At 38.5% G+C, this 23,208-nt stretch overlaps 1 protein-coding gene across 3 annotated transcripts; it reads right to left on the reverse strand.

Annotated features, from left to right (window-relative positions):
• Positions 1-336: 336 nt before the first annotated feature.
• Positions 337-23,208, reverse strand: FGG (fibrinogen gamma chain). Of its 3 annotated transcripts, XM_055111952.2 has the most exons (11): positions 23,008-23,208; positions 14,740-14,904; positions 8,594-8,638; positions 8,220-8,403; positions 8,007-8,100; positions 6,266-6,396; positions 5,829-5,962; positions 4,665-4,849; positions 2,905-3,182; positions 1,097-1,266; positions 337-554 (listed from the first exon to the last, which is right to left on the reverse strand). In XM_055111952.2, exons 2-11 carry the CDS (start codon positions 14,776-14,778, stop codon positions 540-542), a joined length of 1,275 nt encoding a protein of 424 aa, XP_054967927.1. In that variant the 5' UTR covers positions 14,779-14,904; positions 23,008-23,208; the 3' UTR covers positions 337-539. The 3 variants fall into 3 exon arrangements, with proteins under 3 accessions (XP_054967927.1, XP_003822626.1, XP_008974412.1); XM_003822578.7 differs by lacking the exons at positions 14,740-14,904; positions 23,008-23,208 and adding an exon at positions 8,735-8,859; XM_008976164.6 differs by lacking the exons at positions 337-554; positions 14,740-14,904; positions 23,008-23,208 and adding an exon at positions 8,735-8,859 and having other exon boundaries at positions 1,034-1,266.

The raw sequence follows: 23,208 nt of genomic DNA on the forward strand, positions 1-23,208 counted from the left end.
CTAAAAGGTTCTGCTGGGAGACTCCCCAAGCAGCTTTCCTGTCTCCAGCTGCACTTTGGATACTATGCATCTTGGTTGTGTGGCTGTGACTCCTGCTTAGTGATTATGTTCTTGTATAGAGTATTGTCAGTTTGGGTTGCTGTATTTTCCTGTATTTGTCCTGTATCTCCTAGAGGGCAAAAGCCATAATTGCTATTTCCTTTGTAACTCCCAAAGAGTTAGGCATAACATTTAGCATAAAATGAGGACTCAATTACTACTGATGGTTGCCCAATTGTAATTGGTAAATTGGCAAAAAGTGGTGGTTTTTAATGGTCAATAAAGGTACCATGTATCTAGTCTTAGGAAACAAAAGGTTTATTGAAATGCATGTAGATAAATTATCATCAGCATAAAACTGTTATGGAGTTTTCAACATGGGGTCTTTTGCTCTTAAAATGAAGTGAAGCTTTGCAAGTCCATTGTCCAATAGGAAAAATATTATATCTCTCTGTTCAGATAAAGTCCTTAGAAAAGTAAATCTCTTTTGAAACGGTCTTTTAAACGTCTCCAGCCTGTGAATATATAACAAAACAAAAACCATATTAAAAAGACATAATTTTCTCCATTTAAAAAGAAGAATTAAATAGGAATGATTTAGGGGTAATAAACAAGGAAAATACCTAGGAATTTGAAACTCTAAAATGTTCTCCTATTTTATTAAGTACATACTAAAATATTTGATATAATGAAAATAATTTACGAAGACAAAATAAATGACAAGTGGTCATAAAAATGCAAATAAAGTCAATCATTTTATTATTATATATTTGGGAACAAAGTTGAAATGTTATCTCCTCAAATAAACAATTTTTAAATAACTCTGATATCAGTAATTTGGAAATACAGTCCTAAATGAGTTTTAATTTCCATTGAAGGCTAAATGTCCTTAATAGAAGACTTGAAATCAATAAATATAGTAAGAGAAAAAAGGAAGAAACTTTCAGAGAATTTCTGAAACTTTGTGGGTCAATAGAAATTAGCAGTTAATTTTCTACAAATCATCCTCAGGGTAAAGTGAGTCATATTCTGTTTCCACAGGGTGCTCTGGTCTGACCTGTTTGGCTCCCCCCAGGTGGTGTTGCTGTCCTTCTCCAATTGTGAGTCTGTTGAATGGGATTATCTTCATAGTGGTTTTCTTCATGGAATACCACCGGGTTTTCCAAGTGGCCCAAATAATGCCATTATCATAACCATTAGGAGTAGATGCTTTTGAGTAAGTGCCACCTAAAACAAGTCGTAGATGTACATATCATTATTCTGGAATCTTTTTACCTCTGCAAGTCTATGAAGAGCTGTCTATTACGAAGTGCATTGCCAGTTACATAAAATTTATAGTATTATCTGCTAACTGAAAATATCTCCAAAGATTCTTAAAATATCAATTTATAAAATAAACATATTATTAAACAACATCTGTGCTGTGACTCATAGTCACATCCACACTTTAAATTTATTCACTACTAGTAGGGCTAGAAACCCAAAGTTCCCTAATTGGCCTCTGTCCCTAAGCTTATCCATCCTGGACTCAGCTGCTGTGGACCATCTTTCTTCAGGCAGGTTAGAAGAGAAGGAGCCACAAAATTCCTGATGAGGTCAACTCAGGTTATTTGAAAGCACAATTTTGTTGGTTGATTGAGGAGCTTTAGGAAATGGTTCTGGCATGTTATTTTATGTCTCCATTTTAAAGTGCAGCCTCTGTTGATTTGCCTTCTCCTTGTCCTAGGGAAGCAGATCTCATGTAATTCTGTAAAAGGCTTGTCAGAGCACAACACTGGCATGAACTACAGCTCTGGCATGGCGCCCCGGGTCACACAGATCAAGCATTTTCCCTTAGAGTTTCTTCTCATTATGTGGTTTGTGAGTGCAAAGATAAGTTATGTTTCTCCAATTTAAAAATATTGTGAAAATCAAACTGTTACTTTAAATAAACTGTGCAAAGTTTCCTAGTTGGTGATTGGCTAGGACATCAGGAGGTAAGGTTGCTCATCTTGGTAGATGAGGAGACTATGGTTTGCTACAAGCCCGGAGTGGTTTGGAACACTGGTTTCACTCATCTACCCAGCAGATATGGTAGGGAAGCCCTACTGATGCTAAACAGGTCTGGTCTGACTGTTTGGCTTTCCCAGGGTGGTGTTGCTGTCCTTCTCCAATGGAGAGTCTGTTGAGTGGGATTATCTTCATAGTGGTTTTATTCATGGAATACCACTGGGATTTCCAAATAATGCCATTATTGTAACATGGATCCTTTAGCATCGGTAAGGCTTCCCCACACATAACTGCTGGGTAGGTGAGTGAAACCAGTGTTCCAAACCATTCCAAGCTTATAGCAAACCATAGCCTCCTCATCCAACCCCCATCCTAAAATAAGTGTCTACTATCCTCAGACTGGTCTCTTCTCTCAAGCTTTCACAAACCCCTGCCCTTACCAGTACTTGCCTTCTCTTTATTCTGTTCCTCCAAACACCTGCTCACTGCGTGTATCTGACACAAAGCTCATGGGAAGCCAGGTTAATGTGTCAACAAGCATCCATATAGTAATGTTAATCCATCCAGATCATTTATGTTGTATGTCTAAAGGAGATACCACAACCCACAGTGCCAGCTATGATGGTGATAGTTTCACATATAATGCCAAACTACTGGATATTTTGCAGCAGGTGGATTTCTTTAGAAGGGCTAATTTTAGGCATGAACTTGGTATTATCCACTTCCAGTTTCAAAGAACTTAGTTGAAATAAAGAACATGATAAAATCCCTACTATCTTTATAAATTATTCTTCATTTCTTCATATCTATTTATTATTTTTTATGAAAATAGTATACACTATACATTAACTTGGAATCTAAGAAAGGAAAACATACCTTGGTAATAAACTCCATTGAGATGGCCAGCGTGACACTTGTTCATCCACCAACCAGATCCGTCCTGTTCAGCACAGTTGCCTTCAAACTTATCATTGTCATTGTCCCAGGTACTGAACTGCATGCCATTGTGGGATGTGAAAAACTTGTCACTAGGATCATCGCCAAAATCAAAGCCATCAAAGGCATCTCCAGCATCCCCACCAGCGAAGTAGGCATATGTTAGGCGGTACTTGTCAGCTTCAGGTCCCACCTTGAACATGGCATAGTCTGCAGTACTGAGAAGAAGGAAATACAACCATCACATGCTGACCCTCCTTAGGGATCTCAGAAGTTCCCTCTTTTGTAGGACGCTTCCTTGGAATTTTTGACTTTGTTTCTTAAGGCTGAAATTTGCTCATTGAGTGAAGTTTTTTGCAAATCTGGCAAGAGGCAATAGATATGTGAACCAGTCCACAGCTCATTAACACTTCCGGGATGGGCCTAGAAGCCTTTGAAGCATCTCTGAAAACTAATAATTGCACTCATTTGGATGCTTTTTTGCTTGTTTCATTCTAAGATCAAATCCAGATGTGTATATGACTCTAATTTCATATTTTCTACTTTTATTGAAATGTTATGTGTTGCACACACATTATCATAGATCACAGAAAGTATCTGACAGTGAGTGACCCTTAATTATTGCACAAAACTTGAAGGAGGTACAGTTCCATTAGCCACTCATACCACCTGAAGGGTTAGGTGCTAAAGGGATTTTCTTTCTCAAATCAGTGTGGTAGTGGCAAGAAGGAGAGCTTCTGAGGGCATTACACAATCAAAGTCTTCCCTGTGTGGTCTAAAGCATGTGAGCTGAAGGAGTTAGAGAGATTCTTTCCTGGAAAAAATTGTGCAAGTGGACAACACTTCTACAGAGTGGGGGAAAGGATGGGCCTTAATGAATGAACAGAAATTTCCAGAAAATATTTAGCTCTTTTCTAATCTCCAGTAGCTGGGAAATGGAAGGTCCTTTCCTAGAAGAAGGTCTACTGACTATAGCACTTTCTGGATTAAAAACCAACCAAGCAATAAAAAAAAAGTCCACGTGTTTGAAGACAATATATTTCACTATTCCTTAAACATAACAAGAGGGTTGGATATTTTTCTGCATTTTAATTAGGTAACAATGCTTAAAACCTTCAAATATCTCAAGCAAAAAGAAGCCTCTAGATCACCAAAAGAGCTAGCTGGTTTACTTTTAGGGTAGCTCATGATTTGACAGAATAAATGGCCATTAAGGCACTGAGAAGTCTGAAGAGGCTGTATTTGCTTTTCAACCAGGATAGTTGCTAAGAGGACAGGCTCTAAAGTTAAACTACTTGAGTCTGAATTCTACCTCTACCACTTATCAGCAATGTGACTTTGAGCAAGTTAATCTATAAAATGGGATTAATAACAATACCTGCTTTGTGAAATAGTAATTTAGACTAGATAAAATTATAATTTTATGCTCAATTCCTGGGACTGATTAAAAGTTCAGTAATTAGCTATTATTCTGAATGGTTCCAGGGTAATTAGATTGTACCAATACACTTAGATTCATCCTGAATAGAATTTACCTTTTTGGATTGCCCAAGAACCAAACAGACTCCTGGAGAAAATGGTGGCTGGATGTGCTGTTTGCATTTGTCAGGCTGCATTTGCCATTGTCTATTGATAGTTGGAAAGTGCACATTCCAGGCAATCTTTACAATAAAAAGTTAGAAGTCATTTCAAAACAGTACCTGATTCTGCCATTCCAGTCTTCCAGTTCCACTCTTAATGCATATGGGATGGCAGACTGTGTGCTTATCAAATGAATCTTTTCATTTCCCAGCCAAAATTCTGTTGTGCCAGTAGGAGACAGATGTCCAAATCCTTCTTTATATTGAATCCAGTTTTTCTTGAAATCCACACTGCCATCAAGTCTCTAATTACACATTTGCAAGAGCAAAAGGAGAAAATAGACTATCAATGTATGTAAAGAGAATGCTGTCAACATTTTGTCAAAAATACAGAGCACTGGTTCTATCAACTCCCAACTAAGTGATCTTGGCCAAGCTACCTCAGTTTCCTCATGTATCAAATAGGAAAAATGATGGTTACTTCTTAGGGCTGCTGCAAGGATCATGAGAGAGAATATGAGAGAAATACTTAAGAGGGTTCCTGGCACATCATAAACTCTAAATGAGTGGTAATATTAAAAAGACACCTAGATGACTTCAGAACTCTAGCTGGATATTACTGATTCTTACACTTATGATGGAACCCATTGCTCAATCGGTGTCTGGCAACTAATGCTTCCACCATTCATTCCCTCTGAGCACCCCCTGTAGAAACAGTTGTAACAGTGGTGGGAGGTAAACAGAAAGTAAAGGAGCCAAGATTCCTAGTGGGTATCAGCAAGTGGCAGATGCAACACAGGTTCCTTGTCTTGGAGCAGCCCAAGTGTATCCTCTGGTGTGTGAAAGGGTGGTGATGGTGGTGGGGTGGTGGGGGGTGGTGTTGGGCTTCCTCATCTTGTGATGGGAAACCTCAGGTCTTGACCTACCTGACAAAAGAGTTTCCTTCTTTTTCTTTGTCACTGTGGTACTATGATTATGTGCCACCATGAATCTACAAAGTCAGTGCCAGTACAATATAGAGTCAAGTCACAAACTCTGAAACTATACTGCCTAGGTTCAAATGCTGACTCTGTTGCTTATTAGTTATGTGGTCTTGGGCAAGTTATTTAACCTTGTGTGCCTCAGTTTCCTTTTCTGTAAATAGGAGTAACAGAAGTACCTTCCTCTTAGGGCTATTGCAAGGATTAAATGAGCTATGGTTCACAAGGTGCTTAGAAAAGTATCTGCCATATGGCAGAGACAATGTAGGAATTTATTAAATACACATGATGGGGAAAAAATTACCTTCTGAAACACAGTCCATCCATTTCCAGACCCATCAATTTCACAGTAGACTAAGAATTGCTGGTTAGCTTTCAGAGGTTTGATAAAGTAAAGCCCGCTCTGTTTAGCTCCCTTATTGGCAATGTCTTGACAATCTAGAGAAGGAGAATTGACTTTTACTGTGGTTTGAAATGCAGGTAAGACTGTGCCAGCCTTGAAAAATAGCTTTTAACATGTAGTAAACTATTCATTTTCCAAGAATAATTTTCTTACTTTTCACATCAGCATTCCTTTTAAACTGTTTTTTTTAGCTATTCAAGAAAGGTCTAGACAACTGAAATTCTTAGACTTAATGGGTAGCCACTTTCTAAACTATTCCTATACTTTCCAGTACATACTTTCTCCTTTACATTATTTACTTTGATGAACATAATCCCAATATAACCTTCATCAGTTACCTTTCCCAGTGATATCATGGATTTGCACCGTGTCTTTGCAAGGTTCCTGGCACTGTGCTTCAAGCTGGGCTACCTTCTCTTTCAGGTTAACAATCTTTTGATTATTTGAATTATATATTTCCTGTAAATATCTGCAAACAGAAACATAAGATAACAAAAATAAGAAGACAAAAATAAGTATTCCTTTCAGAAGAGTAATTTTATATTTTCTTTGAACTGCTAAGTATTTTCTTAAGAAGTGCTTTCTGATAAATTATTCCATTCTTGAGGAAAATGTAAAATTATATTACTAAATTAACATGAATTAAAATTATAAACTTTTTGAAAAAGAAAAACAAATCAAAAAATCAATTAAAACAGGAATACAATGTGGACCTGAATCTTTTTACTTAGAATGGGGCATATTGTCTCAACTCCCAACACAAATAACAAAGTCCTTGTCAATAAGCAAATGTCACTGACATTTTGCTTTTTACTTTATGCATAAGGGACAGCAGATAGCAACCTGCAAGAGTGGCGAGACTGGTTAATAGGAACACCGTGCCCTGATGCTTTAGAAGCAGGAAAGGCTCAGTTCAGTAATTCACATGTGCTGAAGGAGTATACCTTTCACTTGTGGATCTACTGAGGCTATACATATAAGCTTCAATCTAAAATATAACTTACACAGGGACATGATCTGGAACGTTATTGTATGTAAAATAAAACAACAGATACTTCCCCTTTCTTCTTTAATGCTTCTGGTTACATAGCTTTGGGAATGGACTGGGGGAAGTAAAAACCCTCCTTTTGTAGTTACTTACAGGGTGGCTTGTAAATATCCAAAAATGATAGAAAACTGTCTACAATGCGTAAACCGTTCTTTCTTTGAAGTAAAAAAGGGTAGACAAACTATTTGTCCACGTTTTCCCTCTACCTTGTCTTAGGCAATTTCTGTACAATAACCTCCTTCAACTTCAATGATGGACAATAATAATGCAAGTAATAATAACAACAATAATAACAAGGGTCCTCTGATAGCAAAAAGAGGAGAAATCTTTCCTGGGCCACTTCTCCCTAGCTACTATTTATCTCAATTTCTCAAGCTGCTTTGAGAAAAATTCAGAAAAAAAAAATTGGGGAAAAATATTAAAACTGTATCTGAGACCTTATGTTCAGAAAGTTTATGAGTCCCTGAGAAGCTGTTAACAGAGACATTCACTTCCAAATGAAGGCAAGAGACTATGCAGGTTCATTCTGCAATGATCAATATGAGCTTTGCAATATTTGCTACACTTAGTCTCTCAAGACATGTTTCTTCCTGCTCCACATTCAATATAATTTACTTTAGGAGCCAAAATCCTTACTATGCCTCTGATTGCTAATTTTTTTAACCACCAATTTGTCAACATTTTTATAAAGAGGATTTTATTTTCAACACCCAAATTCCTATGAGATTGATTTTATGTTGTAAGATAAATGGGGGATGGGGAAAAAATTTTCGATAAATATGGTCAAACTAGCATTTGAAGACATCTAGAACATCTTTCTTCAATGTGATTATTAATAAGCAATTATAACCCAGTATAATTTATATTGCACTAAAAACTTCTATCTCTACTATGCTCAACATAATCAGGCATAATGTCACTGGGATATTATAAATGGGGAAAACACATTAAAAATTACTTTCACTCAAGTATAGAATATTAAATAAAAACTAAATCAGTCTTGCAGAGCAAATTAAAACAAAAATCCTTACCGAATACTTGTGTCATGTGTTAAAATCGATGCTTCATATTTCATAATTTCTTCTAACATTTTCCTGGACTTCATAGTAGCAGCGTCTATCATATCTGTAATATAGGATCAGAGACATAAAAATCCTTAAGCAAATAGAACAACTAAAACAACAGCAAAAGAACTTCACAGATTATTATTATTATTTTTTGGTCAGTAGTCTTTATTTTCTCACTTGGTTTTGATGATTCATCAGGATTATAAGTGAGTTGGATTGCTTTTATCAGCTGTTTGACTTCTGATGTTTTGTTTTCAACTTGATGTAAGATGTCTTCCAAAGACTGTAGATCCTTGTCTACTTTGGTTTGATAAGTAGATAGGAAATCTGCAATGCCACAGGTAGTTGGGCAATAACTACCCTGAAAATATAACAGTGATTAAAAATGTTGACAGATGCTACTCTTAAAATCTATTAAGAAAAAATAGGTAAAACCTAGACTATGTTTTTAAAAAGTTACAAGTGCCAGATGATATTTATGAGGGAATTATTTCTATTCCTCTGCCCCTCTCCAGTTCACACACAAAGGGAGAAACATAAAAACTACTTACGAATCTTTCATCTAAGATGCAGCAGTTGTCTCTGGTAGCAACATACTAAAAGAGAAAAAATACAGAAATTTCACTAGTTTATTATCTGTTTTATTTTCCAGCTTTCCATTTAAAACAACGTTTTGTGAAGAGCACACTTACTGCTACACATGTTGAAGAGAGAAATAAAAGAGCATAGAAGTAGAGAATTAAATTCCGGGGGTGCAAGGACCAACTCATGATGTCTGAGTGCCCGGAGCTCCGAGCCTTGTAGCGTCAGCACTGTCACCTCTCAGGCTCCAATTGTCCCTTTATGTAAGCTCCTGGGATAGCCAGGACTGCAAATGGCTGGAGCTGATCACGGGGCCTCCTTACCAGAAGGGTGGGCAGGTCTTTCCCGTTCCTTTTTCCTCATCCTGGCCCCCAACCTATACTGTCAGGTTCCCAGATTTTGCACACAGGTTGAAGCTCCTCCTTTTTGGCCCAGCTCAAGGTTTTTTCTCTGATCCAAAATTATCTGCAAAGGCTAGTGAAGCATTATCCATTGCTGTGAGGAGGAGGGCAGTCCTGGAGGCTGTGTGATGCAACTTCTTCCAGTACATGGCTGAGAGCAAACAGATATGACCTCGAACTAAGCAAACCTAGTCTATCCTTAAGATGGGTCCTGCTGCCATCACCTGAATTACCAAAAGAACTTTCTTAGCTTAGGGATCAGTTAACACTATTATTTTAGCCTAGGGATCAGTTAACATTATTATTTTTAATCTGTGGCTGTGGCAGGAGGAGACTGACTTCCCCCATGTCCCAGTTCACTATTTCCAGGAATGAATGACCCTGGAAATACATTCCTGTCCCTCTGTGTCAACCATGTTCATAGGCTCTCACTTCTCAGGGAGCTGTTGAGCTCAATCTTCCCTTTGTCTGAAGGTGGGCTTGGCACCCCATCTGCCACAGAGAAAAGAGCCAGGAGCCCACTTCATTGTTCCTGTGGTTCCATCAAGCTATCTCAGAGAAGAGAAAAATCTACCTCCCTTGTATCTAAGGGGAGTAGAGGCATAGCTGAAGGAAGGGGCAAAATGAGATGCTGGGGAGGGGCCATCATTTCTGTTTGGCCCTTACAGCATCCTTGTGTTTGGGAAAACATGTCTGTCATCACTGCCTATTGAGATTTATCACTGGGCGTTACACTATTATTAATGTCTCTATTTTTGGTTATCCCTCATTTCTTCCTCTGGAACCAAGCTTATTATAAGTTTTGATGAAATATGTTAGTGGGAGAAATGCCTCCAGTTTGAAAGAAATACTAATACTTTAATGTTTAATTCTGTCTTTACAAAGGTATATTTATTGACTCAAAAACAAAGATAAATGTTCATATTCAGTAAATAATCAATAATTATAACAAAGTGAACACATCAAAACCAGATTTGTTGCTTTTCTTCTCCTCCTTAATATATCCCTCTCTGACTTAGCAGTTATTGTCAATCATATCACCATACCACCAGCCAATTAAGTCTCACAATCTTTCTCATCCATCTTTTCCACTCAGCTAATCAGTTGTCAATCAAGTCAGTTGAATTAAACATTTAAGTATTAGTATTCTTTCAAACAGCTCTACCTCAGATAGCATTTGTAGCAACCTTATATTATATGTATACATGCTGTATCCACTGCATTAGATTGTAAACTGATTTCTGTGGCTACGGCATCTAACATATATAGCTGTACTTAACATAGATGTAGTTAACACTCAAGAACTATGTAATGACTTGAATCAGTTGCCTCTGTGAAGAAGTATGGGATGCAGAGGTGGAGGACAGGATTGGAAAAAAAGGCTTTATTTTTCTCTGTAAACTTTCTATATTTAGAATGTTGAATGTATATAAATATTATCTACTAAAATATATATAATGAAAATATGTAATTATTGATCATTCACAAAGATTTACATAGTACACTGATAATTACATCTTGCTAACTTTTTAATATGATTTGAACATGAAAGGTGACTCAGGCATCGCCTTTGCCTTCAAGAAGTGTGTAGCTCAATTGGAGAATGTATAAATAAATAGTTGTTAAGGCTCTGGAGTCCATCTCCCTAGGTTTGAATCCCATCTTTACAATTTACTGGCTGTGTGATTCAGTACAAGTTACTCAATCTCCTTGAGTTCCATTATCCATGTCAGCAAAAGAGAGATAATACTTATGATATGGTATTTACTTAATAGGGCTATTACTAAGATTTAGTGGGATAATGTGTTGAGCACATTACCCAATTCATGGTAAGTGTTAAGTAAATGTTTGTAAGGTTTATGAATTACCAAATATATTTGGTATAAAATCTATGTCAATAGGAAACTCTTTTAATAGAGCTATTATTGGTAGATTTGGTTCACAGGGAACAAGCTTTGTTGTTCTAGCTACAGAAATTCTCTTTAATAAAAAATCTGTTGCAACTAACTGCAGTCTCCTTCTGTAAGATTCCCCAGAGAAGAAAGCACCTGGTCGTTTAGTTTAGGAAATTCTATCCAAATTGATTTTACCAATCAAAGATCAAATGATAATATAAATGGATTGCCTGCCTTGTGAGAAGGTATACTTCCTATCTGTAAGAATGTTCAAGCAAAGTGTGTTTAGACAGAGCATGTCTTTCTGGTTCTTTTTGCTGAAGACCATAAAATATTAGTTTGTTGAATTTAGGGTAACAATTCATGCAGCCACAGGTTGGGTTCTGAGCTCCTTAATGTCATAAAGTTTCATTGGTTGTGTTAAGATATATAATATTCACAAAGTTGATAAACATTTAAATTGAAGACATTAGAAATTCTATCTTATCCCATTTTAGAAGTGGAATACTTGTATTACAGGCTTTTAACTGACTTATATTGGAATCCAGATGTGTTATCACAATTTTAGAGAAAATAATTTCCTTTTACTACAATCTCAAGTCCTAAATCCAAATCATATAAGACAAGATGCTTGCTCTCTGAGAAAAAAAAATGGTCAACAGTGATTTAGCGGTCTACATTGGCCCTGCATTCAATCTAGTATCACTTAGGTTTATTAAATTTTAACTAGTTTTTTCATGTTTGGGCCAATTTTTTCTTTGAAAAATGATAAATGATTGATGAATTCCAGGAATGAAGAATGTTTCTTAAATCACAGTTCTTCTACTTCCAGGTATGTTTTTTGAGATAATAGCATAGGTAGTATTTAAGCCAAAATAGTCATTTACTGTAACTCTGAGGTCAGTGGGCTTGTTTATTGAAATAATAATGTCCCAAATTCCCTATCATCCAACCGTTTGTGTTCTGATTTGAAAACACAAATCTACAGCTAACAGTCTTCATGTATATTGGTAATTTACTCTGTGAGCCAAGTCTGTTACATTCATCTTTGCTCCAAAATTATTTGCTGAATTTAAATTTGATTATGTAGAAGACTTCTTGACCTAGTGACAAATGATATAGCCCTAAGGAATAATAGAAAGAACTACCAATTTTGAGCATCTTCTTTATGCTAGATGTTATGTGGTAGTATAGTTTTTGTTGTCATGTATATTCTCTCATTTAATCCTCACCACAAGCCTAGGAAGTAGATATAATTACCTGTATCTTATAATGAAAAAAGAAAGGCCTAGAGATGTTGTGTAACATATGCAGGGTCAGTGTGCCAGAACAGGAACTCAAACCCATGGGGCCCAATGCCTGTGCTCTTAACCATGAATCTTAATACAACCATGAAGCCCTTCTTAATTTAAAATAATACACAGATACAAGGTGTTATGAGACTCAAAGTTATTCACTGATAGAATGGATTTTAAAGATGTGTGTGTGCATCTACATAAGTGTGTGCATGATTATTTGAACACACATTTACATCTATCTACCAACTTATCTATCTTCTTCTCTGGGTTAGAGACAAGATTTTGTGAATGATCTTTTACAGTCTTTGAGTATTTCTCAAACCTAGATTTGTGTTGTTCTATGATTAGCTTGTGTTTATGGTCCTTTTTTTTCTCTCTCTCTCTTTAGAGATGCAGCCTAGCTTTGTTGCTCAGTCTGGCCTCAAACTGAACTCCTGGGCTCAAGTGATCCTCTTGCCTCAGCCTCCTGAGTAGCTCGGACTATGGGCACGTGCCAATGCACCTGGCTTCAGTCCAATTTTAGACGGAAGCAGTTTTTCAATGCTAACTGCATGGTTCAAGTTTAATAGGACTTGATAAATTGAATTCCATCAGTAAGTTAAAGGGAGAGACAGCCACTGTGTGGTCAAGGAAGCTCAAATCAACGGCGACAATGATATATCTGTTTTTCTAACAAGTAAACCATTTCTAGATCTAAGCTAAATTTATAGCCTGAACCCTCAGAACTGGATTTCCTAAAAACTGGCAGAAAGAAAATGACCTATTGGCATACTGAAAGCCAGTCCAACCTAATAGTAAAAATATCCCATTAAGGGCAACAGAGTTGTCTGTTAGAATATTTGCTTTGTGTATAAAAATAGCCCAGGGAAAGTGAAAACGCAAAAGTTTCTTGGTAGTCTGTGAACAATGTGCTTTTAGTTTCACTATGTAAATCAAAGACAAAAACAACATTGGGCACAAGTAAAATGGACTCCCTCACTGGCAGCAGAACAGCACCCACAGGTTAAGTTTTGCACTTCTTAACTTCATAAAGTTTCATTACATGTGTCATTTGGGGGATCTGTCCTAGTGGCAGGGATGTTGAAAAATCTCTGCTGTGATTGGAATTTAGGAAATAAAGTACTGGGTGCCTAGAGAAAGAAGGATTATCCCATTGGCAATTACAGAGGCCAAAGAGGCTGGAAATTAGCCATTTTTAATACTAGTTTGAGACTAAGGAATGATCTGAGGTGCCCTGGATTGAGACAGATTGGAACAGAGAAGTTGGATTTAAGTGTTTTGCTGTGCCACATTGGTATCTGCTACTGGTTTGTTTGTGTTTTTCCATCTTTGTGTAATCTACGATTTTAAATCTCTCACCCCATGAAAGAATTTTCATGACTAAATATGATTAGCAGGAGATTTACAAGAGCAAATGAGTTTGGGGGGAAAAATAAACCACCACCCACCAAGGGGCCAAGTTATATTCACAAGAATGTGCTCCGGAAAGAAGGAACTTTTTAAGCCTTTGAGTAGAAATACTGGCCTATGTTGAAAGTGGACAGGCCCCTGTTTGAGAAAAACTGTAGTTATTTTGTCATATAAACTATCTTTGGAGGAATATATATATATTTCTAAAGAAGGAGAGAAAATAAGAAGAATAGAGAATGCTATCAGATCATCAAAGCAATTCAGTCATCTTATCTAGCTTAACGCACACATTTGCTTTAACCTGCAATTTTGAATGAGGACAAACAAAACATTTATAAGATTTAGATCTTTGTTTTAAATTCTAACTACTTGGGTTAGTTTATTGTCTTAGTGTAATTGCACTATAGTCCTTTCAAAGTTAAATCCATATAGGATTTGCTGTGTACAAAGGCTAACTTTCTATTGACATTTTGAAGGACTTTGCTTCATCCATGAAAGGTGACATATCTCTGTCTTCTTCAAGTGTAGATTTCTGTGTATACTTTACCTTGAGTGGTGGAGCAGTGACCTCTACTAAGTAAACAAAGATACGATTTGCAAAACAGATTAAGTCAAAGACCCAAATATTTATTGAATGTTGTGCAAGAAAGCCTAGAGTGTAAATCACACTCTTGATGGATAACACTATGGCTGCAAGTTACCGAAGAATGGTCTGGCTTCAGGGCTGACCAGAGCAAGCTCATTCACAAAGAAACAAGGTTAGGTCAAAATTTAGAACACTGCATTTTACCTTTTATAAACAGCAGAGAGGAAATTCTGTTGACCAAGATCCAGGAAATCGATTGCTTAATTATGCATCCTTCTGGGTCGGAAAACTACCTGATATTTACATATCAATACTTCCTGTGGATCTCACTATGCTTTATAAGGTTAATTTCCTCATTAGTACTTTATTGATATTTAATACTACATCATCTAATTATGGCTATGGAAGGCCCCATACCCCTCCTCATATTAACCTGATATGTTAAGCCATTTCTAGCTCTGACCGAGAAACTTTATAGAATTTATCTAGGATAATATCTAAAATAATGCTGAATCAAATATGCACCACAAAATTTGGCTGCCGGGTAACTGCACACTGTCCCATGGTGTTCCTCTGCTGGATGCTCAGATCAAAGTGGTCATTCACTTAGTAAATACATATTGGGCATATACTGTTTGCCAGGCCCTGTTCTACACAATGAACCAAAGTCGCTGCTGATAAGTTTACATTCTAGTGGAGAGAAAGAGGATATAAAGAAAATATTATATAATGTCAGTTGGTGACACGGGCTGTGAACAAAAATGAAGAAGGATTAAGGAAATGAAAGACTAGAGGAGGTGCTGTTTTAGATGTGGTGGTCGGGCAGCACTCTAGGTTAAGGTGACATTTGCTGGGTTTCTGGTGAGGCTAGTTACAAAGCTCATGGCTGGCTCACTATTGCCACCTGCAGGCCCCAATACATCTGGAGGATGAATGATTTAAAGCCAACAGACACATATTTTTTCATTTAGAGCTGTCAGAGATTTGACAAGTGTAGGTAAGTAATAGAATGAGAAGTATACTAAGAGAGGAACACTGAGCAAGTTAGCCAGAAAATACCACAATGACCATCTACACATTACTATTGAGCTTGCGAGTTATGCCATTCTCTTCATCAAAATCCTCTGAGGAATTCCCATTTCCTGTCTAATTAAATATAAACTTCTCAGCCTTGTATTTAAGCTTCTCCAAAAAAAAAAAAAGGCCAATATAACTTGTTAGGTATATCTTATAAATTGGATTGAGGTAGCATATCCCATAAAATTTCAAAATTTTGCCTTCACGAGGCTGACATAAAATATATTTTAATTATTATACAATTATTATTATATAATACCTTAATTAAATACCTTCATAATCATATAATAATACCTTAATTAAAGTAAATTTTATGTAAGCCTCATGAAGGCAAGGATTTTTAATCTGTTATTATCTGTGGCGCTTGATCAATGCACCCAATAAATATTTGTTGAGTGAATAAAATATATTTTACTAAAATATTAAGAATTACTAAATATTACTAAAACACTAACATAAAATACTAAAATGCAGTTTGAGGCAGAAAACATGACCATTAAGCAGATAACAAAATCATTCAAGAAAAAGAAATACACCCATTTCAAAACCATCTGTTTCAGAGCAAAAATCTGTAGCAAGGCAATCAGATCTCACAGTGTGGGTCAGTGATGGAGCTGATGGAGAGTACTGGGGAGGGACCACGGTGATCCTCCTGACTCCATTTGAGTGGATCAGGAGAGGAGCAAGACATTCACCGTGATTTTTTGACTGAAGGAAACTTTATATGTATTTAATTTTTGGAAAACTAAAGCAAAATTGTGTCACATTTTAAAACAACTCCAAGTTTGAATGATAAACATAAAATAGAGTGGGCAAGTCCTAGAATATCACAACACTAGGAGGAATTGCCTAGAGCCATTGGTCACTGTTTCTCCTGATTTGCTTTATAAAATATAAGGAGAGAAAGCTCCACATAGGCCTCTGAACCACTCCTGCTTGACTGGAACAGGTGGGCTGCCCTAACCAAACAGTACAACTTTAACAAAGGTCAGTCAAATCCTAGAAGATAGGGAAATGAGGGAGTTTATAGCATTGTGTTGTGCATATTCTCTAGAATATGCAGAACTAGGGCTAGAATGTGTCATAGAGAAAGCCAAGTAACCTTCACCTGGCCCTTTCCTTAGGTTTGTCTGTCTTGGTCCCATGCTTTAGCTCAGCTCACTCAGCTGTGCTCCAAGTCAGCAAGTGGTCATGACCTACATTTGGGACACTATTGCAGGACCTTGTGTCACCCACTGCACTCCATTTCTCAACTAGAATTTGCCACTGGGCCTCAGGCTGCCACAGCCTATGGTTACTGTCAGGAAATGCACCAGTGCATTCCAGCCTGGCCCCAGCACCCAGCGCTACTTAGGTTTGTTGTGGTCCCTTCTTTCTCCGTTCAGGAATCCCTCTCTACTTCCTGCCCTCCCAATGACAGGATCTGGTAAACTCATATGAAGTAAAGTAGGAAAGACTGAGCTCGCCTAAGGTATTACTTCTACCAAGACTGAAATTTAAACTTGAGAAAAACCCGGAAACTGAAGACATCAGAATCTAAAAAGAGAATTTTACAAAACAGTCAGCTATTAGAAGAGAATTATGGGATCAAATACAAATTAGGTAACTAAGAGCAGTTGTATAAAGCCATTTAATGACGTAAAGACAACGTTTTATTTCTATTTTAAGTACTTAGAATTTCTTCTAAGCGACTATTTCTTAAAATGCTCCTTAGATTACTCTGTTTCACTTTGTTAAAAATGTTAGGTTCCTCAGCCCCTTTCCAGATCTACCGAAGAAGAGTATCTGGGAGTGGACCCCAAGAATCTTCATATTAACAAACTTCCCCAGATGATTATTATACACAGTAAAATAGGACAACCACTGCCCTACACAGGAGAGTAACCATACCTGCTTTACCTAAGAAGGCCTTATTTCCATTAGACAATCTCAAATCTTGTATACTTCCTCTTTGTTAGAGTATTTAATACTGAAGATATGCCATAATCATTTCTTGTTGCAAAAAGAATTTAAAAACCAACGGTATCAGTTTTTTTCTATTGAAGTTTAAAATTAGATTTTGGTAATTCAGAAACAAAAAGACAAATACAGCATGTTCTCAGTTATAAGTGGGAGCTAAAAATCTGCACACATGCACATACAGAGTGGATTAATAGACACTGGAGACTCCAAAGGGTGGGAGGGTCAGAGAGGGGTCAGGGATGAGAAATTACCTATTGAGTACATGTACATCATTCAGGTGATGGTTACACTAAAAGCCCAGACTTCACCACTACACCATATATCTGTGTAACAAAACTGCACTGGTAACCCCTAAATCTATGAAAATAAAAAACAAAACAAAAACAAAATAGATTGTGGATAATCCAGTTTACTGATGCATATTGCTTTATTGATGAATATGGCATCGATGCTGCCCAAAGAATAAAAAGTAGACTGGCCCCAAGCCCCAGTGCCTTAACACATTACAGAAGTAGGTGTTCAAGAAATTCAATCGCTTTACAGAAATAGAATAGAAAGGACTTAGGGAAAGACTGAATGAACACGTAGGAGAGGGGTAAAAGTTTCACAGATAAGAACTCTGAGAAACAGTAAATATGGGAGAACACTAACATGAATAGGAAAACGAGAAGAGGAACTGGTTTGCTGAAGAGAGAAAATGATGAGTCCAATTTCCAACATTTTAAGTTTGGATGAGAGTGAGACCTGTAAGAGGAGATGTCATCAGAATGCTAGAGATGATAGAGCTTTGGGAATGAGAACTAGTGGTGAGTTGATGGAGGGTGAAGTGAGTTTCCAAGGAGAAAACAACCTGAGGACAGAATTTGGACTGAATTTAAGAGCTGGCAGAACAGGCAGAGAGGGGAAGAATGGCTCTGACTCTACCTCATGGCCCTGTGCCTACACAAAAGCCAAAGACTTTCATATCTCCAAATGACACCGCTTGGATGTGATTTAGCTGTTTATCTGTGTCTTGGAATGCTTTCAAATGAAAGAATTATAAACAGTATTTTATATATATATATACACACAGATATATGTATACACATTATATATACATATACATACATATGAAACCTTTGCTGTTAGATATGTCAGATAATACAGAATGAGTGGTAGTCATTTAACACATTTCATGTTCTGTGGTGCCAGAAATGGGTAGGCTGTCTAGTAAATAGATTTTATTAATTAGTACATTCTGTGATATAATCTAGTTGTGCTGAATTTCCTGAGATGCTTGGAGGAAACTGTTGGATTTCATTGTGAATGGATTTTTATGTTGCATATGTCATTACAGATTTTGATGAATACATAGGGTTTATTAGGGCTAATTCAAACCAAAATTCAAATAATTTAGAAATATAGTACTCTATTTTAGCTGGGTGCTGTGGCTCACGCCTGTAATCCCAGTATTTTGGGAGGCTGACGTGGGAAGATTGCTTAAACCCAGGAGTTCAAGACCAGCATGGGCAACAAAATGAGACTACAAAAAGTAACAAAATTAGATGGGCGTGGCAGTGTGTGCTTGTGGTCCCAGCTACACAGGAGGCTGAGACAGGAGGATTCCTTGAGCCCAATAGGTCCAGGCTGCAGTGAGCTGTGTTTGAATCACTGCATTGCTTTTCAGAGCCTGGGTGATAGAGTGAAACCCTGTCTCAACTTTGTCTCAAAAAAAAAAAAAAAAAAAAAAAAAGACAAGAAAAGAACTGTATTTTAAGGCACTTTGTTGGAAGCCCAGTCCTCTCTAATGGTTAGTGTAATAGAGCCACCTGCTGGTGAAGTTATTACTAGACAGCAACAGCCACTTCTGTGGATACACCTGTGCACTGAAATTGCCACATAGATTCTTGTAGATTAAATATCCCCCACCCATTCTTTTTGTATGTGTGTAAGTTCTTATCCATATGTTAGGTTTCTCTGTTTTTGTGCTGAAGGGGTGGTGAAGTAGATATTTTTCTTAGTGTCAATCAACAGCATTTGAAATGGGTCCTCAGGTCAAAATCTGAAATTCAGAATTTGGGATTCTCTGTGTGTTTGGAGGTACTTCCAACCTAGCAGTTAGGGTATAATAAATGACCCCCAAATGGCCTCTGTATATTGACTTCTAAGCTGTTGATTTATTTTTTATTTTTTCCAATTTATTATTATTATTTTAAGGGATAGGTGGGGGTAGGGGCTCTTGCCTTGTCACCCAGCCTGGAGTGCAGTGGTGCAATCATACCTCACTGTAATCTCCAACTCCTGGGCTCTAGTGATTGTTCAATCTCAACGTTTTGAGTAGCTGGAACTACAGGCACACGCCACAATGCCCAGCTAATTAAAAAAAAATGGTAAAAATGGGATCTCACTGTGTTGCCAAGGTTGGTAAGGTTGTTGAGTTTTGTTTTAATGGCAGGTTGTCAACAAGTCAAATGTTTATATATCTTAATGTTTTAAACGCAGCCCAAATAAACAGATTTTCAGCTATTTAGAAACTGCTTGCTCTGTATACCCTGAGCAACTGCACCCAAGATCTGCTAGCCATAGATAAGATAAACTTTGCAGCTAAAAAAACCCCACTCAGCAGCTGCCCTTTGAGGGTATCTGATCCTGAGATTTTGCAGTGTGTTGAGGGACGTTACCTAAATACAGAAGTCCCCTCTCTGATTCCTCTTCTTCAGGGCTTCCTTTATCCTCCTCCCCTTCTGGGTGGTGGCCTCCATGCTGCCAGAGCTCTGGATGGGTCCACGCTGTGTGGGACTCCCCCTCACCACGCAAACCTGTTAAAGTGCTTCCAAAATAGAGCTCATTGTGTGCTACTCCCACTTCGTTATTATGTTTTTTTCCTTGATCAGCCTCAAAATCCCTTGAAAAACTCATTCTATCAGGTGAGAAAGGCCTCACCTCAGCAGGGAGAAAGAAATGAATGTCATAAACTCTGGTAACTCTGGTTGTTCATATGGTCATGGCCCTAAGTTACCCTCTGTGCCTCTTCTTCAATTACTGTTGTTCCCCTGCAGAAAGCAACATTATTTCCTCTAAAAGGGCAAAGATTACTTGGCGATACTGGTGCCTCTAGTCGTCTCTTCCCAAAGCGTCCAGGAGAACGGGTCACAGAAGGGATGAGAGCGCACCATGTGCCACACCATGTGCCCCACTGTGGAGGCTTTTTTTATGCCCTGGCCTCCTAAGGGAACAGTTGTTTCAGCTGTAGGTAATACAGCTGGACCTTAGTCTGGCCCTGAGTTTGGCGAAGGGCTCTTTATGCTCTTGGCATTGCTAGTGGAGTGCAGGAAGGGAGGAGCTGCTTAAACAGACAGTTCAGCCCAACGTCAGGCCTTGACTCTCAGGGACTCAGCCTGAAACCCAGGTGGATCATTCAGGGTACTCTAGAGGGACAGGACTAATAGGATAGATGTATATATGATGTATATATGAAAGGGAGTTTATTAAGGAGAACTGACTCTCATAATCACAAGGTGAAGTCCCACAATAGGCCATCTGCAAGCTGAGGAGCAAGGAAGTCAGCCTGAGTCCCAAAACCTCAAAAGTAGGGAAGCCGAAAGTGCAGCCTTCAGTCTGTGGCCTAAGGCCTGAGAGCCCCTGGCAAACCACTGGTGTAAGTCCAAGAGTCCAAAAGCTGAAGAACTTGGAGTCCGATGTTCTAGGGCAGGAAGCATCCAGTACGGGAGAAATATGAAGACCAGAAGACTCAGCCATTCTATTCCTTCCACATTCCTCTGCCTGCTTTCATCCTAGCTGCGCTGGCAGCTGATTGGATGGTGCCCACCTACATTGAGGGTGGGTCTGCCTTGCCCAGTCCACTGACTCAAATGTTAATCTCCTTTGGCAACACCCTCACAGACACACCCAGGATCAATACTTTGCATCCTTCAATCTAATCAAGGGGCTGGATTTGTTTAACCATCACACAAGGGGCTGTTTTTGTTTTTGTTATTGTTTAAGAGATGAGCTCTCCCTCTGCCGCCCAGGCTGCTGTGCTGTGGCACAATTAAAGCTCACTGCAGCTTTAAACTCCTGTTCTCAAGCAATCCTCCCACCTCAGCCTCCCATGTAGCTGGGACTACAGGCATGCATCACCACGCCCAGCTAATTTTTTAAATTTTTTAGTTTTGTAGAGATAGGGTCTCACAATGTTGTCCTGTTAGTTGCCTAGATTGGTTTCAAATTCCTGGCCTCAAGCAATCCTTGGACTCCCCAAATGCTGAGATTATAGGCAAAAGCCACCAAGCCCAGCTGGGCTCACTAACTGAAGGTTATGAAAGCATCACACCCTTTTTAGGCAATCCCTTCTCCCTCTGTATGGTTGAATGTAGGAAAAAAGTATCTCCCTCCCATGGTTAGTTAAGGATCAGACTCACTTGTTCTAATCTTGCCTGTACAAGTTAGTAGCTCTGTGTTCCTGGACTATTAGTTAGCCTCTCTGTGCCTGTTTCCTTTTATCAGACTGACTTCCTTGCTCCTCAGGTTGCAGATGGCCTATTGTGGGACTTCACCTTGTGATTATGAGAGTCAATTCTCCTTAATAAACTCCCTTTCATATATACATCATATATACATCTATCCTATTAGTCCTGTCCCTCTAGAGTACCCTGAATGATCCACCAGGCTGTCGGGGCTTAAATTCCAGCTTTATAACTTACTTCTAGCTGTGTGACCTTAGGAAATGTTCCTGCTTCTTTGTCTCAATTTCCTCAATTGTAAAAAGGGGATAATATTATTACCCATCTTATAGGGTTGTTTTGTCTAATGTGTTAATAAATGTAAACATTTAAAACATTACATAAGAGCTGATTTTACTATTAGTATAAAAAAGCTCTTAAAACAGTTTCTGGTCAGCATTAAGAACTCAATAATTGTTAATGGTTAATATTAGTCATGTAACTACCCAGATAATCCATAAACTGTATTAGTCATCCTGTTAAGAAGCAAGGCCTGGTTTGTCTTCTTCCTTTTATTATACAATTTTACTGCTTCTAATTTAAACTCTTGCCTCCCTAAGTTCAATCCAGGAAGAGAGTCAGGATTAAAGGACTAGAAGGAAAGACAAGAGTGCTGATGGAAACAAAACTACTCAAATAGTAGGTGTTAAAGAGAGAGAGAGAGAGAGACAGAGAGGGAGACAGAGAGAGACAGAGAGAGAGAGAGAGAGAGAGAGACTTTGTCAGCTAAAAATTAACTAGACTGTCAGCTCCTGCGTCTTCTGCATCCCTCTCAGAACCTGGAAAAAAATATTTGCAGTGGTCCTCATATCCGCAGCAGGCCTTGCTCCGATGGTTTTGCAGAGTAGGAAGTGAAGATTTCCAAAAGGCGGAAGAGCGGGATAAGAGAAGAAAAAGAGATAAGCTAGCACAGGAAGAAGGCTCAGAGCAGGAAAGTTACCAGGACAGAACAGGGAGGGACTGACTGTCACAGGGCAGGGAGCAGGAGGAAAGAAGCCATTTTTCAGTGAAAGGTATTTGTAATTACAAGAAAGCCAGGTTCTTCAGGGCCCTGGAGAAACAGAAATACAATTCCCTGGCTTCTGGGGAGAGCACTTAGGGGCTCCTATATCCTCATCGCTTTGGATTTTCCCTTCTCAAACGCCAGAATTTGGAAAAGGGTGGGGAGGGTCTTTAAATTATTTGGCACAAACTCCAAAAAAGTGGAGAGGCTGTGAGCCAGCCACCCTCCGACTAGGTTTTGCGGTGATGGTTGCTGAAATCACTTGCGCACAGGATGACAGGAGCTGGGAACCTCAAGGTAGGTGAGCCTGCCAAGACGCGGGTCCAGGACTCGGCTGGGGCGCAGATGGAGCCCGCCCGGTAGGGGGTGTGCGGAGCCCTGTTTTCTGGGCTCCGGCCCCCAGCCCAGCCCAGCCGCCGCAGGAGCGCTCGGCCAGTAGGTGTCTCTGCTCCTCGGGCCCCCTTGAGCAGT

Source organism: Pan paniscus, chromosome 3 (genome assembly GCF_029289425.2).
Source record: "Pan paniscus chromosome 3, NHGRI_mPanPan1-v2.0_pri, whole genome shotgun sequence".
Taxonomy (NCBI): Eukaryota; Metazoa; Chordata; class Mammalia; order Primates; family Hominidae; genus Pan; species Pan paniscus.